General features: G+C 52.8%; 2 protein-coding genes across 4 annotated transcripts; one reads left to right on the forward strand and one right to left on the reverse strand.

The window, feature by feature from the left end:
• The first annotated feature begins 3101 nt into the window (after positions 1-3101).
• Positions 3102-9565, forward strand: SYNC (syncoilin, intermediate filament protein). 2 transcript variants are annotated; one of them, XM_072027494.1, is made up of 4 exons: positions 3102-3254; positions 5267-6788; positions 7793-7917; positions 9025-9565. In XM_072027494.1, the coding sequence occupies exons 2-4, from the start codon at positions 5274-5276 to the stop codon at positions 9086-9088; spliced, it is 1704 nt and encodes a 567-aa protein (XP_071883595.1). In that variant the 5' UTR covers positions 3102-3254; positions 5267-5273; the 3' UTR covers positions 9089-9565. The 2 variants fall into 2 exon arrangements, with proteins under 2 accessions (XP_071883595.1, XP_071883594.1); XM_072027493.1 differs by lacking the exon at positions 3102-3254 and adding an exon at positions 4045-4202.
• A 437-nt stretch (positions 9566-10002) lies between these two features.
• Positions 10003-18218, reverse strand: RBBP4 (RB binding protein 4, chromatin remodeling factor). 2 transcript variants are annotated; one of them, XM_038167406.2, is made up of 12 exons: positions 18060-18218; positions 17393-17540; positions 16850-16995; positions 15399-15572; positions 14354-14469; positions 14037-14197; positions 13788-13914; positions 13603-13680; positions 12403-12479; positions 12241-12298; positions 12018-12128; positions 10003-11152 (listed from the first exon to the last, which is right to left on the reverse strand). In XM_038167406.2, exons 1-12 carry the CDS (start codon positions 18073-18075, stop codon positions 11087-11089), a joined length of 1278 nt encoding a protein of 425 aa, XP_038023334.1. In that variant the 5' UTR covers positions 18076-18218; the 3' UTR covers positions 10003-11086. The 2 variants fall into 2 exon arrangements, with proteins under 2 accessions (XP_038023334.1, XP_038023335.1); XM_038167407.2 differs by having other exon boundaries at positions 17393-17537; positions 18060-18205.
• Positions 18219-18884: the final 666 nt, after the last annotated feature.

Raw genomic sequence — 18884 nt, forward strand, 5'->3', positions numbered from 1 at the left:
GAGCACAACCACCGTGGTGGGCTAACAGGGGGTGGCAGGGCACGCCGGAGCCGCCACGCACCCCATATTGCTGGCAGCAGCCCCACGGGGAAGGTTTCTGCGCACTCCGGGCTCGGGTTCCCCGTGAGGATGCGCTTCCTAATGGGAGAGGCTGCGATGTGTTTAAAATGCATCCTTCCCGGAGGCTCGCGCTCGGCCTGGCTGTGTGCCCGGGGGAGCGTGCCAGTGTCTGGAAATGACTAGAAGAATTTACCAAACAAGAAGCCTGCCCTCCCGTGGGCTGCCCTGCGCACCCCCAGCCGGTGCAGGCGGTGGGATCTGGGGCTTGGCACCATGGCTCCTGCGGTCTCCCAAATCCCGGCGTCCTGCTGCCATTCAGCATTAACAAGGCTGGAGCATGGGGATGCGGGGCCCTCCCCAAAAACATCACCTCTCTCTCCTCTCTCAGATTCAGCAGAACCAGTTTTAAAAATATTTTTGCACGCAGTTATGGGGCATTGTCCAAATAGGAGAGCGAGGATGCGGCAGCGTCTAAGTGGAGCTCAGCTCCCATGGGAGCGATGCTGAACACAGGAGGGGACAGCAGCTCAAAGCCCTGCCTGTCCCCACGGAGGTGGCGTCCCCAGCAGCACCCAGGGGTGCCACCAGCCACAGCACCACACGCTGCAGCCCCTGGGCAGTCACCAAAGCTCTGCCACTCGCATCTGGCTGGCCCGGGCTCGGTGCAGTTGGGTTCCCTCGGCCCTTTCCCTGCCCACGTTCCCTTTCCCTGGCTGGAGGCAGTGGGACGGATCCATGCTCGGGGACAGGCACCTGCTGGCTCCACCGGCACGGCCTCGTGACTCATTAACGCCTGCGGTGCCTGCGGGCAGTGGGGACAAGGTCCTTGCCCAGCCGCCCACCCTGCTGAGCCCCAGCAGTGCCGTCTCCCACCCCAAGGCACCCCAGAGCCAGAGCTGGAAACCCCCTCCAACAAGGGACAGAAGCCAGAGCTGCTGCTCCCCGGTGCTCGCCCCAGGAAATGGAAAAACCCAGCGCCGAGCCCTTTCTGCAGCAGTGCCCCCGTTAGCGATCGCCAGGACACAGAGGCCGTTTGTTGCGGGGCTTAAAATTAGCTCTGCACTTGCTGCGTTAGAAACGTGTTTTATAAAAGCCGGGGGAGTGAAAGGGGACGGCGCTTTGCTCTGGTGTGCAGCACACACTGAGGGCCAGGGTGAGGGGTTAGCAGCAGCGTGCATCCCCCCCGGCCTGGTCCCTGCTGCTCCGTGCACCCCAGGGTGCTGCGTGGGTGCTGTGGGCGTTATTTGCCATCAGTGCCCCGTGGGACAAACGGGCTTGATGCAAGCGTTTAAAGCCTGGTATCTGGGTTGCACAAAGGGAGATAAAGCAGAAGCAGCGCAGTTCGGGCAGGCACTGCTGAAGGCTGTGGCACTGGGTCCCCAAAAGGGACAGAGCTCTTGTCCCCGCTGCGCTCCCTGGCCAGGCCAGCGTCCTCTTGGCAGCAGCGGTGGCAGTAGCGGCGCTTTCCTGGTTCCCCCTCGCCGCAGCACCCAGATAAGCGGAGCCGCCGGCGCCTGCAGCCTGGGGCAGGGTCCAGCCCCACTCCCGTGCAGCCGCCAAGGTCCCCGCTGGAGCTGGAGCCGTGGGCGGACGGCGCCGTTGGGCTCCTGCTTTCATCTCTACCCGAGGCCCAGCTGGGTCCGTGCCCACACTGCCCTCTTCCTCTTCCTCCTCCTCCTCCTCCTCCACCTCCGTCCTGCCGGTGACCTTGCACAGGCCCTGAGCATCCTTATCTGGGAGTTTGGAGGCAGGTCCAGTGGGAGCAGGGTGAGCCCCAGGCACTGGGTCCTGGGACATGGCCACGGCACTTGCTCCGTGCTGGCTCCCACGGCGGCGTCTCAGCTCTCAGCGGGGAAACTGAGGCAGGAGGTGAGGGCAGGGGCCGGAGCGGGTGCAGGGTGCAGGCGCCCTCCCCACCCAGGATCTTTCCCTGGAAGCGCTCCCAGCTCTGGCGATGAATCACGCTTTCCCCCTGAGCTCCCGCATGCGGGGCCAGATCCAGCGCTGCTCGTGGGGCTGCAGCCAGACCCCCGCAGCCTTGGCACGCAGCCCGGGGTGCTGAGCCCCACGCTGGGACCTTGTCAGCCACGTGTGGGGCACGGGGCTGGCGGCAGCACCCGGAGTCTCTGCGGTTCGGGCGGGCTGGGTGCCCTGCGGTGCTGCATGCACCGACGGAGCCATGGGAGCTGCCGAGGCCACGAAGCCTCCCTGCTTCCCTAAGCCTGTCCTTGGGGATTTCTGGGGACAGCTCCGGGATGGAGCCTTGCCCCCAGAGCCCAGGATCCGTCCCTGCCCTGGGGTCAGCAGCACCGATCTCTCCCAGCTGCCTTCAGCCCTTGCCAAGCCGGTGCCAGGACGCAGCAGGGGGTGGAGGAGCAGCCGGAGACGCCGTGGTTTATCCTGTTCCAACAGCTGGAACATTTCCCCTCCCAGATACGCTCCTGCCTTTCGCTCTCCCTCCTGTTTGCCGGAGCAAAGTCCAGGGCGGCTCGCGCACGAGGGCGTCGCACCCCGTGGGACACGGAGCCGCGGCGGGTCTGACACCCGAGCCGGCCGTTGCCTGGTTATATCCACAAAACAGCCGGGGCTCTCCTCTTACTGGGGACAGCTGAGCCCCTGCAGCCCCCCGGCCATCCCTTGGCAGGTGCCCAGGCGCTGCCGTCCTCCCCTCATCCCCTACAAGGGTTTGCTGCCCCCGGCCCCCCTGCCCTGCAGGTTTCTCCCCCCCTTGGCAATCCTGGGTACAGATGTATATTTATACGCACAACTTGTCCGAATTAACAGCATTCCTCTCCTAGTGAGTCAAAAGCCTCAGCACGAAGAGAGGCGCTTGATGGAAAAAAAGAGAGAGCAGGGGGAAAAAAAAAAAAAAAAAGGAAAAAAAAAAAAGGTGGGTTGTGCTGAAAAAAGCAACAGGGCCGAAAAAAGCCAAACACCCAAATCTTCCCTTTCCTTTTAAAGCTCTGCTCCCCTGCACGCGTGTGCCAGCAGGCCCTGGAGATGGACAAGAGCAGTTATTTTAAACCCGGCGGCCAGCAAGGTGACGGAGGTGGTGACGCGGGGCCGGGGCCGGGGTGGCATTTGGTGATGTTGCAAGCTGCGGTGCGCGTTGCTGGGCGATTTCGGGGCACGTAAGCTGGCGACTTCCTGAGCCGCGAGTGCCGACTTCCTGAGCGGGCAGTGCCAGGGCGGAGGTAGGCTGCATTTCGCTCTGATACATTAATTAATTTGGCTTTAATCGGTCGCTTCTGCCCTTCACCTCCTCCGGCCCCGCAGCGGGGGTGGCCACGCCAAGTGCCCACTGGCCACGCTGCCCCCCTGGGCCACCGCACGCAGGCTGGTGTGGCAATAGATGTAAAATACGCACTGCGTGTAACTGTATGTTAATTATAGCACCCCAAAGGGTGGGGTTAGGGTCCTGCGGGGAGGGCGGGTGGGTGGGCAAGGGTGGGAAGCAGAGCCCAAAGAGGCGAGGGCGGCGGTGAGGGCAGCGGCAGCGCCTGGGAGCACGGCCACGGCCCCCAGCCCCGGGCTGGAGAGCAGAAAGGGGGGCACGGGTGGGAAACAGGGGCTGTGCTCTGCAGGAACTGGGGCGGTGGAGACCTTAAGGTGCTGGAATTTGATATATTCACGTGCTTCAATAAATAACAAGTGTCAAGATGCTGTGCTGCCAGCGCCCCGCTAAGCCCTGCTCCGTGCACAGAATAAGGCCGCACAGATTCACAGCCACGTGCTGCGTCCTCCCCCATGCCCCTTCCAGCCGCCCCCGCTGGACACGGACCCCTGCAAGTCCCAGGGAGACCCCCCCCTGCCCAGGGACCCCCATGTCCCCATCACGTTTTCCCCTCGTAGGGCTGGCAGGGATGCTCTGGGGACGTGGGGCTGCAGCCAGCCCTGCGGCTGCTGCTGCCAGGGATGCAGGCATGGCCCTCCCCGCCCTCCTCCTCCTCCTCCTCCTCCTTCTCCTCCTCCTCCTCCTCCCAGGGCGGAGGGCGGCAGCACCCGCAGCTGGCGCTGCAGCCGGGTGAAGCGGCTGCCGGGGGAGTCTGATTTCCAGCCCCGTGTATTAATAACCCCCACCCGCCCCATGCTAAGCCCATGTGCAGCACAGCGCCGGGGGCACCGGGCTCCTGGAGAGCAAGGTAGGAGCTGGGGGGGCGTGGGGGGAGAGGGGCTCATGGGGGGGGGCGTGGGGCAGAGCAGGGCGCTGTGAGACCCCAGGGTGCTGGGCTGGAGGGGGGGTGCTGAGGCTCAGCCCCCCCAGGGGACATTGCAGGCACCCAGAGAGGGGGCGAGGGGGTGGCAGGGGGAGCACGCCCCAGAGGCGCAGCTCGGAGTCGGTAAGTTTGGAAAATAAACGCTGGCAGCGGAGGGGGGCACGCTAAGCACTGCGCAGCCCCCTCCCCACCTTTCCCCACGCTCCCCGGCTCCAGCGGTCAGGCCGCTGGGTCCGAGGCTGCGATGTGTCATCGCTGCAGAAAACTGCCTTATTAGGAGAGAAAGTACCGGTGAAAATCTGTTCTTTCCTTAAAGCCGTTGCAGCGAGCTGAGGCCGCTCGGTGCCAGCCCGCGCTCATTCCTTTGGGGATGACGAGATATGAGCTCAGCCCGCGGGGCCGGGAGGTGAGAGCATCTCCCCGCTGCCCCCGTGGCAGAAAAAAATCCCCCGCCAGGCCCAGGACCGTGCTCAGCTCCTGCCCCAAATAGCACCCGGGGGATCGTGAGCTGGGAACGTTTTGTGGTGGCAGCAGCAGGTGCCCGCCGGGGATAATGCCCGGCTCGGATGACACTGCAAAGCCGGGGCTGCCGCGGGCCCGCTGCCATGCTCTGCTCCGGCCTCAGCCAGCACGGAGCCCGCCTGCGCTTTAGCAGCGCATTCCCCTGCCGTGAGGTTATGCCACGGAGCTGGAATCCGGGCACGGGGACTGGGAACGCCTCACCGGCCGTGCCGTGAGAGCCACCGGCCACCCCGCTGCCATCGCGCCGGTGCCGGTGGTGCTGCTGGGGTGACCCACTAGGGTCGTTCCCCATTGTGGGGACAGAAGTGCTTCTGAGAGGCACTCACTCTTCCTCTGCCCCAGTCATTTGTTTTGGGATGGTTTCGCTCCTTTCTTTTGGCACACGTTGAAGCAAACGGCTTGGGTCAAAGTTGTCCTCGGGCCACGCAAGCGGCACCGCGCCGGCTGACATCTCCTCTCCTTTACAGGGACCTGATGGCAGAGCCAGAGCCCCCTCCAGAACCGCGGCTGGATGAAGCAGGAGCGGCCCCAGCCCCGCAGGGAGAGGCTGCGGGCGCTCCTCCACACCCAGAGGCTCCACACAGCCCCTCAGAGACAGCGCTGGGCGCGGGGGCTGCTCCTGCACGCGGGGGCAGCCCGGGTGCCTGCCAGGAGCTGCAGGCAGACGTCGGGGATGTTGCCTTGAACCTCAGCATGCCAGGGCCACTGCTGGGTGAGCACGAGGCCGGGGCAGGAGCCCCGCTGGATGCGGATGGGGCAGGAATCCCACTGCAGGTGGATGGGGCAGGAATCCCACTGGATGCAGAAGCAGGTGGAGCAGGGATCCCGCTGGATGTGGATGGAGCAGGGATCCCGTTAGCTGTGGAAGCAGATGAAGTAGGGATCCTGCTGGACATGGATGCCAGTGGGACAGGGATCCTGCTGGATGTGGATGGGGCAGGAATCCCACTGGATGAGGAAGCAGAGGGGGCAGAGATCCTGCTGGATGTGGATGCAGCGGGGATCCCGTTAGACGTGGAAGGAGATGGAGCAGGGATCCTGCTGGACATGGATGCCAGTGGGACAGGGTTCCCGCTGGGTGTGGATGGAGCAGGACTCCTGCTGGACGTGGACGCAGACGGGGCAGGGATCCCGCTGTACATGGACACAGACGGGGCCGGGATCCCACCAGAGGTGGACGCAGAGGGGGCCGGGATCCCGCTGGACATGGACGCGGAGGGGGCAGGCACCCCGCTGGACACGGAGGGCACGGAGTGTCGGTGCCTCACCCTCGAAGAGCTGGGCGATTACTTCCAGGAGTGCATCGAAGCCGTGGAGCAGCTGGAAAAAGAACGTGACAGCCTGATCGAGGAGCTGGCCCAGCTGCGGGAGCCGGCGCTGCAGGAGATCCGCCATGCCCACGAGGAGATCCAGGCCGCCTGCCGGCTGCTGGCCAAGGTGGAGCTGGAGAGAGACAACCTGAAGGATGAGATCCGGCAGATCAAGCAGAAGCTCTTCAAGGTGACGAAGGAGTGCGTGGCCTGCCAGTACCAGCTGGAGAGCCGGCGCCACGACCTCTCCCAGCACGCTGCCTACCGCGGAGAGCTGGAGACCCAGGCCGGGCAGCTGTCCGGCGAGCTGTCCCGCCTGAAGGAGACCTGCGAGAAGGAGAAGGAGGCGCTGAGGCAGCGGCTGGAGGCTCCTCCGCGTCGGGAGGACAACCAGTACCTGCAGGAGAGCCGGCGGCTCTCCATGGAGTTCGAGAGCTTCGTGGCACAGAGCCGCCGGGGGCTGGAGGAGCACTACGAGCCCCAGCTGCTGCGGCTGCTGGAGCGGCGCGAGGCCGGGGCCAAGGCGCTGCAGGCGCTGCAGGGGGAGATGCAGGGGATGAAGGAGGCCCTGCGGCCCTTGCAGGGGGAGGTGAGCCGGCTGCGGCTGCAGAACAGGAGCCTGGAGGAGCAGATCGTCCTCGTCAAGCAGAAGCGCGATGAAGAGGTCGGGCAGTACCGGGTAGGCGTCCTCGGTGGCGTGTTCAGGTTTGGGGGTCACTGTCTGGGGGCAGCAAGGACTGGGAGGTCAAAGGGCTGGCTCGTAGGGATGAGGGGGGAGCAGGGTGGATAAGGAGGGCAGCGAGGTGAAATATCTCCTGTGGGTTCCAAGTCAGAGGTGTCCCCCTCCCTGAGGATTTACTTCATGCCCCTGAAGAAGCCCCAAAGTCTAAAACTCGGTGACTCAGCAGCTGTGCCTCGCTTGGTCTGGATGCTCAGCATGAAAAGACCATTACATAGGCATGAGCAAATATTCTGGCTTTTGGGAAGACCTCCAGGGCAGGCCCACGCGTGGGTCAGCAGGCTCCAGGTGAAGCCGTGTCAGCCCAGAAACCCACAGACACATCCCCATACCCCGGGGGACAGAAGGGGGGTGCGGGTACAGCACCGGCACCGCAGCTCAGCATTTGATGAGAGCTGCTGGTGGGTGCTGGAAGAGAGACGTGGGGCCATGCCAGGCATCCCCCGCATCACCTCGTGCAGAGAGAAAATGCAATTCAATATCCACAAGAGCACATTTGGCAGGGTGGCTCTGCCGCCCGTCTCGCTGCCAACATTCCCGGCCACCGCTGCTGTCCCCATGGGCTGGGGCTGCAGCACGGGGATCTCCAGGGTCCCACCTTGCTCGGCAGCTGGGATTTTGGGGGATTTTGGGGAGCCCCTGGTGTGCCTCCACACTTTCTTCTTCCCATTCCCGTGTTTATCTTCTCAAGGGTTTTAGATTTACACAGCGCTGACAGCTTTTCAAACGCACACCTAGCAGCGTAGGGGACAAATCCAGCCAGCAGGGAAGCCAAAGCACGCGCTGCATTCCAGCCCTGGCTCCCACCTTCGTAGCAAAGCAAAGCTTTTCTGCAGAGGCTTCTTAACACCATTTCTGGCAGCCCCTGCCTGGAGCAGAGCACGGACGGGCAGAGCCCCGTGGGTGCTCCCCCATAACCCGGTCTTGGCTTTTTCGCCCCCCAGGAGCAGGTGGAGGAGCTGGAGGACAGGCTGAAGGAGCTGAAGAACGGCGTCCAGCTCCAGCAGCGCAAGAACCAGGAGCTGGAGGAGCTGCGGAGCAGCCTGCACCAGGAGCTGTCCATTTACAAGTCAGTCTGTCCGTCCTGGGGTGGCTGGGGGGGGCTGGCTGCGGGCGAGCCCGGCGCTCCTGGCCCCGCGCACACGGACGGCACGGGCACGGGCTGCGGCCGTGGAAAGTCCGACCCTCTGCCATGCAGCGATGTCATGGAAAGTTCTGTGCAAAATAGAAGCAGGGGCTGCCTTCCAAGAGGCAGGCGCGGCAACTTGAAAAAAAATATTTCCCTAGGAACACATGGGAGGGAGCGGAGAGTTCTCGGTTGGGGAACGTTGCTGCAGATGCAGAGAGAACCACCTCCCTGCTACACAGCTTTTAAAGCTCCAGAAAATGCCCCTCAGTTTGGGGACTATTTTACTTACCAGACTTTGCACTGTTGTGCATTACCCCAGTCTCAGCTGTGCACATCCTGAAGCATTTTCTGGAGCTTTACTGCCGCTGTAGGATTCCTTTTTCCCCTTCCCCACACACCCCAGGAGGACATCCCCACCACCAGCAGCTGCAGTTCTCTTTTTTCCACAAAAGTCTGCAGCGTGATAAGCCAGGGCGAGGCAATCTTCCTGTTTCAGCCTGTCACATCAGCAGTCACTGCAGGATTTATCAACGAGGGTAACCGCATGGACAGCTCTGAACAGATCCCAGCAACCCCACGTCTCTGCTGCGTGGGGTCTGTCTGATCGCAGGCTGCAGAGGCCAACATCCAAGCCCAGGAGCAGCTGCAGGCTCTGAATTCCTGGGGACCTGCAAATTGCCATCACTGGAAGTGACAGGGCTCCAGATTTCTTAAACGTCAGGGCACCTCGAGTTCCACATTTGAACCAGGGACCTGAGTTCGGTACATCTGAGCTGCCCCTCCTGCAGCTTGCACCAGACCTCAGGTTCCCTCCTGCCAGAGCTCGTGCGACTGCCAAGGGCTCTGGCGGGGCTGGCCTTGTGTCTGCACAGCCACAGCACCGTGCACTGATCCAGTTTTAGTGTCACCTGATTGCTTTTCTTCCACATCATGAAATGGAAGATTTTTCAGAAGTCTGTCCCTGTTGCCCATTTTCTCCAGCCAGAATAGTTCCACATTGCATATATTCTATATTCCATATCCTAAATTCACTTTCTACCCACACAGGGGCTGCTTAGAGATCTACGGCCACCTCTGCAAAAAAGAAGAAAAAGCAGATGAAGAATGCTAGAAACAACACTCGTCCTCTTCACAGCAGAGGCAGCTGCAGGGGACGTTTCCTTTCACTGCTTATCTCCTGCTGTACAGCGGCTGCCTGAAGTCAGGAATGCCAGAGTGCTGCTGATCTTCTAGTCAAAACTGCTTTTCCACAGAGGAGCAGAGAAAATTATACTTGCACTGAAAAATGGACACGTATGAAGAATAACAATGTATGTTTTGCTGTGTTTGGAAAATGTTATCTTGTCTTGTTCCATAGCTGGACTGTAAGCCTGCACAGAGGGTGTTTGGGAAGGCGGTGTTGGAGGTTGATTTTTGAAGTTTACATACAGGTGAAGCTTTATCCTTTTAACAGGACTCTTTTGTAACTCAAGTGCTGTCTGCTGTATTGTGACATGCTCCAATGTGGGCCACAGAAACTGAAGCTTGTGGATAAAAGGTTTCCACTTTATATAAAGTCTCACACTGAAAATAAAGGTCAGTTTAAGAAGCTTTTGATTTCTCAACGTTGTGTCTCAAAGAAAAATAAGCCTGTGTGTCAAACCATGGTGCAGGTAAGGTGTCCAACTATCATGCTGCAGACTACATAAAAAAATATTCTTGGGTAAGAGCTAAAGGCAGACCTAGTAGTCAGACAGCAGAACACCTGGGGGGTAAGGCACACTCCCTCCCATGCACTCCCAACTGCTTGGAGGTATTAAGTGCTTATTGCACAAAGCAAGCAGCAGAAACAAGAGGAGGTGGCATTGAAGAACATGCATTATAAATGTAAGGGCTACCCATCCCAGCACCTACCCTCTCACAGGTAGAGATTACGCCCGTGCTTTATGCTTGCTTTCTCTGCTTTCTGAAAAAAATAGTTTACTCTCAAGAAAACTGCCAATGCAGAAGGAAACCATCAGCACAAAACCACACAGCAATGCAGCGTTTATGTAGAAAAAATTTATTCCATCTGAAGCACTTACACGCAATTAGTCATGAAGAACATGGAGAGTAACAGGTTGCTGGTGGAACAGGACACCCTAGTGGAAGATGTGCAGGATCTAGTGGTCAAGGACTAACTCCTACAAAAGGTAGTTCATCCACATGTAATTTGTAATTTGCTTTACATGTACCAGCTACCAATGCTGTTTTAGATTACTGGGCATGCCATCTGTGGGACATCAGCTGGTAAAAACATACACCTTTACAACTTGGTGGCCCCAAGTTTTTAAAACCATTTCACAGAAAGGAAAGAAATACATGTGAAAACACAGCTCAAGAAACACACAATAGAGCAAGATACATGGAAGGTGAGCAATGCTCTGCAGGAACAGCTAATGTACCCAAACTGCTGTCGCCCAGCAGACGGGAGAAGAGGGATAGGACCAAAGGAAGGAATGAAAAACCCAGAATTACCAGTAGAGAAAAAAAATACAGAAAGAAATAATTTCAGTTCAAGTCAGAATCTGCTAGTCTTTTTTTGCCCTTTTTTTTTTTTTTTGTATCTGCAGAGGCAGAAAAAGCCACACAGGTACAAATTAACTAGAGGAATCACAAGACTTCTGAGCTGTACTGAGCAGGGCAAGACCTTCCACACTCCATTTCTGAACTGCCAGTGGATTAACACTTGTATCATCTCCATTGGCTTAAGCATATTCTGGCAGCTCTACTGATTTAACTTTTGTTTAAATTAGGCAAAAGCCCGTAGTCGTAGCAAGCTAAAGACAAAATAAGGAGAAAAAAAAAGTTTGCTCTGTATGAGGAAAGCAGCTAAAATGGGACAGCCAGCTCTATACACAAGAGGTTGCTGTAGGAAATATGACCAAGGAGCTACAGTGCGGAACCAGCTGAGTTGGGCTAAGCCCTTTTCTTAGGGAGTACTCACTGTCTGGGATAAAAAGCAGTCGATGGTATCTACAGAAGGATGGCTGAACACAAAGTCTACGTGTGTCTCAAAACCAGTGTTAAGTCAGTATCGGGTTGAGAAGGAAGAGAAGGAAAAAAGACTAAGAACAGGAAGAGTTATCATCTAGGATCCTTGACCTTCTGGATCCACGCTTCCTTCAGGATCTTCATCATTGTATATGTTCTCTGCCTGCAAGACAGAAGCGGAGGAATTGAAGCACTCAGCACCTCATTTAACAGGATTCCATCTGCCAGAACACTTCCAAAAGTTCTGGCAGTTTTCTATCTGCACACGTACGTTACCTATCCCTGATCCCTCAAGGTTATTTAACATAAAGGCTGCAACATACATAGATTTCTTTTTGGAAATAGCAACATCTTCAAAACATTTAAGAAATACCCTAAGTTACTGTAGCTTGTGGGAATCTGACTTCTTACAAGTAGAGACCACTGCAGGGCTTATTTCAATTAAGACTACCCTGCATACGTTTAATAGATCCTTTACTTTGCTGCAGCACCTTCCAGAAGAATTATACAGAATGCTGCTAAGACAAAGCCTTTGTGAACCAGTCTATAAATAAACCAAAATTAGAAGAATGGTCTTTAAGGTTATTCGAACTGCACAGGACTGTTCTCCAAAACTTTCAACAGCTGGTAATTGAAACAAGCGAGCTGTTTCTACTCACCGCTACCCCTCTCCATCCACAGGAGGATATTTATATCATTTGCAAACATTTCATTTGTTATGACAGTAACTAACAGAAACCTCAATTTCACTTAAAAAAAAAAAAAAAATTCTAGCACAGAAGGAAAAACAAGTACTTCTACACCAGTACTCTCTCCTTTTTTTTTTTTTCCCTTTTAAATAGAGAAATAACACAGTTTCTCAGTATTTGTAAACCCTTGCTTCTAGCAAATGGATTTCACAACCCATTTGAGACTTAGGCAGCTCTACAAAGTCACTCTGAGAGCTGTAAATAAAACAGGAATGCTGAAATTCAGGCAGTTCAACACTCTCTTATCTACCACTTCCTGCACTTTCCCAAACAACTTACCATTTGCCAGACTTGCATGATATTATCTTCTGATACAGAACAGATTACCCAGGGTTCGTTGGGATTCCACGAGAAATCAGATATCTTTGCAGTATGACCACCATGAATAAACTATTACAGGGGAAAGAAAAAAAAAAAAGTGGTGGTGGTAACATTGTCAAATCTGTGTTACAGAGATGAGTGATATAGGTCAAAACAAATCAATGAGGTTCAGAAGACTCACCAATAGCTCTGGGGGACCATCTTCAGCATCCTCAGGGGACTGTTCTTCTCCAATTTTACTTTAAGAGAAAATGAAAAGGTTGTGTTTATTTTGTTGTTGTTGTTTGTGATGCAGTTCATCAATAATATTTTGTCATGACAACTTGACTAATTTGGGATTTACCTCAAGTCCCAAACATTTAGTCTGCGGTCAGTGCCACTGGAGGCCAATATAGTTTCGTTATGGGGAGACCACTGAACCTACAGACAAGGATGAATTTAGAAAGCAGATTAGTTTTAAGAAGCCATAACACTGCTGACATTCACAGCAAACACCACTGTATCTTACAAGAGCTTTATGAAAAGGCAAATTGCTATTAACTCAAAATATAGATGTGCCCAACAATTACATTCTAAGATAGCGATTAGTTTATATAGTCACGAGGCATTCAAGCACCAAAATGGTACCACGCATAACCTCTCCTCTCATGAACGCCACATATTAAGCATAAACAACTCTCAAGGATATTAGCTACTCCTTAATAAGGACAGCACGAATATAAACTGCAGATTCTTTAAATAGTAAGTACGGTTTACACATGAAAAGAAAATCGCTGTAATACAGCTTAACTGCCCAAAAGCTCACATTAACCATGGCTGCTGGAGATAAATCTCTCCAAAACATACCACTCACTAGGATCACAGGATTACAAATTAAGACAATTCTGCATGTTAACCTGACATTTAAGACTCTGGTTACCTCTGAATAAAATTATGTACAGAATCTTTTAAGTACCAACCCTTCTACAAAAAAAATCCTTCTACATATTTTGGTTCTGACTAATGCATGAGTTGGAGATGGAAATATTGTAACTGCTAAGCACATGCTACTAATGATGTTAACTTTCTATATTTACAACAAGCAAAATTAGCAATTATTTTTTTGTCACAAGATGGTCCAGCAGTCCCCTTTAGTGATTACCAGCTAAAACCTTCTTCCAGGACCAAGCTGAGAAGATGAAAACACTGCAGCCATTTCATTGTGCCTCCCTGCTTCAATCTGCTACCATGAATAATTTACATTTACTCTGTACTGCTAGTATTTCACTCTTAACATTGTGGACAAAACTCTCAAACATTTCCTTGTTACATTCTGACCCTCGCTTTCTGGATACTCTGAACTGTGCTGGAGTCACCCCCCACACAGAAAGCTACACATCTCCACAACAATAAGCCAGGAAATTATAAGCAGATGAGAGAAAAGAACACGAGGGTTTTAAGCACAAGTACACTTAATAAAAACAGAGGAAAAGAATACTTTTCATTTTTTCCCAGCCATCTAAATAGAACTAAGGGTATAAAACACAAAGATACTTTGTTGTACCTGAAATATCTCATCTTTATGGGATTCAAAGGAGTGCAACTTCAGTTTTAAGTTCCTCAAGTCCCATAACGCGACAGTCTAGTCAAAGACACAAAAACATTTTGTCCTGAAGTAACCAATATAACACATCCACATTTACACATCAGAAACTAAATAAATATGTTCCAAGTTCAAGGCAGACCTACCTTGTCAGCTGATCCTGTAGCCAGGATAAACTCGCTGTAGGGGTTGAAAGAGAGGCAGTTGACTTCAGCTGTATGAGCATCCACTGAGTGACTAGGTTTGGAGGTGTTGTTTGACCGCGTATCCCAGCTGGAAGGAGAAAGGAGAATGGAAATAAAGGCTTAAAGCCAGTTTTACTGATGGAATTGGAGGCAACTGGGAAAGCAAAGCATACAGAAGTGCTCAATTTCTAAAGACAGTACCCCACTTACATCATGAGCTTCTGATCATCAGCAACAGATCCAAAAAGAGATTCGTGGAGCAGGTGCCAAGACACGTCTTCCACTACCGCTGTGTGCCCTGTGAAGATGGTCTTCGCATCCACCACTTTACCTTCTTTTGGGACAGCACTAATATCCCACAAGCAAATAGTCTTAAAACCAAAACAAAACAAATTTGAATCTTGAGACAGAAATTCTCATCACCTCCTGCCTCCTCCCCCCTCAAGAAAGAAAAACATTTTTAACCTTTTGCCAAGGGTCACCAATAAAGTGCAGGTTGTACCCCAGCTAATATTTAAAGTACTCACATGATCATCAGAAGCACTAAGCAAATGCCCACTCAGGTTTGGGTTCCATGACAGCCCATAACCTTCTTTCTGGTGTCCACGAAGACGCAGATCAGGGTTACACTCTCCAGAAGGGTCTGTAAAGCAGCAGCATAAGAACTCCAATGCTTAGTATCACTTTCAGTGCATCGTGGAATACCTGGCATTAAGTTTTACTGTGCTTTACTAAACTTTGCTTTCTATTTCCAACAGGATGCCTCTTTGTCCTTTTGAGCATTATCCCCACCCTACAAATCACCTCATTAAAACAAAATGCAACAAGACAGCACAGAGCAGTTTGTCTGCTTAAACAGACACAAATTGCAGACTTTTTCAGAGCTGCAAATTTTTAGGCTGGATGACCTAGCATTGGCCCTTTCTAAATTAGTGCTATGTTACGTGCAGAAGAGTCAAAGAAGCCCAGCAGCCACCTTCATACTCTGGCACGATGCACCTGGTCTAGCTGGACGAAGGAGCAGCAGCAGCCCAACCCAATTACTGCTCAGAAAATTCTTCCTAAATATTCTGCTGGTGGAGTATTGTTCTTTCTCTCATCATCTCCAACCCTACTTCAAAAGCGATAAATACACTTCTGATCTTCCCCGCAACTGGCAGAACTAGTTACTCTGTGTGATCTTGCCAAGCTCATCAGTAAATGAGAGGTAATATCCTTGCAGATCAAGACAACAGTTCAGCTACCCAGATCGTATCGTTTCCAGCAAGCCACCTTCTGCCACTCCAAATACCATCACATACACTGGCACGGCAAGACACACTAAAACAGCAAGAGAAAAACACGTACCTTTGTACTGATACACTTCAGATATCTACATTCACGTCTCTACAAAATAACCTTTCACACTAAATGCCCACTTTCCTCTAAAATTACAAGTGATATAGAATCCACAGAAGTTTTCAACCTCTTTTGCACTACATCAGCTTTTTCTTAAGAGTATTTTCTTAAGAAAAGGCTGTCGTTTATATTCTTATGACCTCTGAACCACAGACATGATAAAGATTCAGGCACCTGGCTTAGAAGGGTGTTTGGTGTAATCGAAGACGAGGACATCGCTGGATGGAGTCTTTGTGGCAATGATGCAGGGGTTCTGTGGCATGTAACGCGCTCTGTTCACTTCGCCCTCGTGATTTATCTTGATTTCAATTTCAATTTTTCCACTAACTGACCCAAAGCCTCCGAACTCTGGAAAAAAAAAAGAGGTATTTAATAGTTGTAAATAATTAGTCATTTTCAGAACAAGACACAAAGATCCAGACTCAGTTACTGGTACTACCAAGGACTTATTTTGGGTGAATAGTCATAAGAACAAGCAACTAGAAGAACCCAGTTTTCAAATGGCACATTGTCTTAAATATCTCTATTTATAACATAAAAACATCAGGACTTTGGCTAAGTTTAGAGACAAACTGTTTCCTCCTAAAACAGCACAAGCCCCAGATTCATCCTACCTAAAATTTTGATCTGTAACGAAGGTATGTGCTGTATATTTGAAATTAATGTGTTGTAACTGCACTTTCAAATACAACAAAGTTCAGCCTTGCAGAACAGACAAAATTCTGATACAAAGAAATTGCTTCACAAAGTTTAAAATGTGAAACTATGTAACTTGCTAAAGCCACCTTATATCTCTATAGTTAGTTATAGCAACTTTCTATTTTAAGGAAACTGCACAGCAACATTCTGGCAGAAAGAAGGCTTGCAATTTCCTTTTTTTTTTTTTTTTAAATCAGAATAGTGTATTTTTGAGAAATATCAAGATAGAATGGAAACAAATTACTTATTAGACAACATTGTGTTCATCAATAACTGAGAGGCCCAAAGATCAAAACACAAAATGCATAATCCAGGCTTCTGGTAAAAACAAAAGCTAAAATTAGGTCGTTGAGGACTTGCACCATGTAGAAAGATTGATTGAATCAAACAAACGTGAGAAGTGCCTAACTTGGAGCAATGCTGACAGCCAACTAAGATTACAGAAAGCATCAAATTCAAGGCCAGTTCACTGAACAAAATACAGTCATCTTTTCATCCAAGCCAGGCTGGCACAAGTATCAGGCAGCAGAATTCAGACTAGAGGAGAACATTTGAAATGATACACTGCTCTGAAATAAAACATCCTTTTACGTGAGTGACTTTCTCACTGAGTTTATGTAATGCAAAAATGATGATAAAAACCAGGTTAAGCAGTTCTCCAAGAAATTCATTGTCGACTCATGATGGAAAATAGAGGGGTGAAGTTTTTCCCTGCATACTTTTTCCAATAGATCTTCCAAGACATTATGCAGATACATCAAACACAATATTTGTCCTTTAAGTAATGATAACAGAAATAAACGGGCCAGTTCAGGAGTAGTATCTGAATTTTATTGCCTGAATGTTAAGAAAAGAGAAATATTCTGCTGAGAGGAGGAGGAAAAAATGGTTAGAACTCCACCTGGCTGACACCTTTGGCCCCTTACCTCCTTTCTCACTGTCATAGTGTGAAGCATCAAACTGCGCATCGTCATTCGGCAACTGCACGCTAGCTATCACGAGATGATTTTGTTCATCTGAAGTATGGGTGCCCAGCACTAACCGATGAATACTGAAGTCTTTGCCCTCGGGTCTGCAAGAGAAGAAAGTTGAATGAGAAACAAAAGGGGTTCACATAAACACTGAGCTGACCGCAATAGCTTTTGATGACAGTGATTATACTGAAGTTATATCTATATTTATTTCTGTGTTAGAAGAAAGGAGACTTGTTTTTAAAGAAGGTGAAGTGGGAAGAAGAAAAGCATCAAATCAAGGGTGTGAAAATGTCTTCTCAGTGATAAAAGGCTTTTATTTTCACAAAATGAAAATGTCTGCACTGACTCTAGTATTTGTGGTCCTCAACTTGCTGATGGCAAGGCAAGGTAAGGATACAAAAAGCAATTAAGACAGAAAAGAATCATACAATGCCTCGCTTCAACAAAAAAGGATCCTAGATTTACAGTTTATCGTGGTTTAAAGGAGCAGCTCACCTTGTGACATCCGGCAGCCACTGCGCAGTCAGGCTGGGCCACTCCAGAGCGTGGGTCATAACCAAGTCGTACAAGAAGGGAGTATTCTTCTTCCATATTTTGTACTCTTCGTTGATCACGCGTTCCTCCACCGCATCATCAAAGGCTGCTAATTTTTTTTTTTTTTAAGAAAGCACACATTAGCGTTGCGAATACATTTATAACAAGCACACAATGTCACAAACGGGCACTGAATGGAGAGAAAACCATTATGGGCACCGCTTTGTGGTCAGCCAGCCCTACGGGCACAACCCCGGGCCCCAACCCCGCTGCCTGAGGCGCTGCGGGGCCCGGAGCGCCCCGTGCAGGCGGGGGCGGCCCCGAGCTGCTACCGAGCGCCGCGGCCCGGCCGGAGCCTGAACCCAGCGGCCCGCAACCCCCCGGGGCTCCCCAGGACCGGGTGCCACCCCCAAGCCCCCCTCAGCCCCCTCAGCCCCCTCAGGCCCCGCCGCATCCCCACAGGCCCCGGTACCCCCCCCCAACCCGGTGCAGGCCCCACAGGCCCGGTGCAGGCCCTGCCCGCCGCGCGCCCCCTGGCGGAGCCGCCCCAGGCCCCCGAGGGCTTCCCCCGAGCTCGGCGGGGCCCGGCTGAGGCCTGGTGGAGCATCGGGGCCGGGCCGGGCCGTACCTTCCTTGTCCGCCATGGCGGGGCGGCGGCGGGCGCTGCGGGGCCGCGCGGAGCCGTCAGGCCGCGGCTCTATTGTTCCCTGCCCCCGCCGCCTGCCGCCCCGGCGCGCCGCGCACCCCCCGTTCGCGCGCCAACGCCGCCCAATCAGCGCCCGCCGCCGGGAGGCCGCGGCCAATCAGAGAGAGGCACGGGGCGGGGACAGGCCGCGCGCGGGGAGGGGGGAGGGTCACGTGGGATGGAGGGGATGGAGGGGGAGGGGGGTGAAGCTCCCCTGGGAGCCGCCATTTTGCGGAGGGGAAAGGGAAGGGGAGGGCGCCGCGAGCCCCTCGAGCGGATCTTAAAGGGGCAGCGCCCGCGGGCAGGGCCTGAATGGGGGGGGGGGGCGGCTCCTGCCGGTAACGGGGGCGGTGTGAGGGGCCTGGCCCGGTCCTGAGCACCCCCAGAGCACCCCCTGGGGCCCTGCGCTGCCCGCAGTCGTCCCTCGGTGCTTCTTTTCCCCAATTTCCCTTCAGAGTATACAGATATAGTGTACCTGAAGGGGGGAGCCCTGTATGGTGCTGTGACCAGCAGGGAGAAAGGGCTGAGGTGTATTGTTAATAAATATTATACGGCACCTATAAATCTAGTGTTTGTGTTGTTTGGGGAAGTCTTGGGCTCAGCTGTGGGTAAATCTGAAAATGCACAAAAAATACAGAGAAAGAATAGTTACTGTACCTGAAAATCTACAGATCTAATCTGAGGAAAAATTAATTAGACTCAATCAGAGTCTCCAATCTAGGTTTGTTCAATTTATAGATACAAATTGGTATGAACCTCAGCAACTAC

This window comes from Anas platyrhynchos, chromosome 24 (assembly GCF_047663525.1).
Source record: "Anas platyrhynchos isolate ZD024472 breed Pekin duck chromosome 24, IASCAAS_PekinDuck_T2T, whole genome shotgun sequence".
NCBI classification, from domain to species: domain Eukaryota; kingdom Metazoa; phylum Chordata; class Aves; order Anseriformes; family Anatidae; genus Anas; species Anas platyrhynchos.

Bases quoted from the DNA above. Each gene is read 5' to 3' on its own strand.
- SYNC (XM_072027493.1), top strand. From the start codon at position 4,159: ATGTGCAGCACAGCGCCGGGGGCACCGGGCTCCTGGAGAGCAAG. The intron at 4,203-5,266 runs GTAGGAGCTGGG...TCTCCTTTACAG, and splicing joins CCGGGCTCCTGGAGAGCAAG to GGACCTGATGGCAGAGCCAG. The intron at 7,918-9,024 runs GTCAGTCTGTCC...CTACCCACACAG, and splicing joins CAGGAGCTGTCCATTTACAA to GGGCTGCTTAGAGATCTACG.
- RBBP4 (XM_038167406.2), bottom strand. The intron at 13,915-14,036 runs GTAAGTGGGGTA...TTCTCCTTCCAG, and splicing joins GATGATCAGAAGCTCATGAT to CTGGGATACGCGGTCAAACA. The intron at 13,681-13,787 runs GTAGGTCTGCCT...GTCTTTGACTAG, and splicing joins CTACAGGATCAGCTGACAAG to ACTGTCGCGTTATGGGACTT.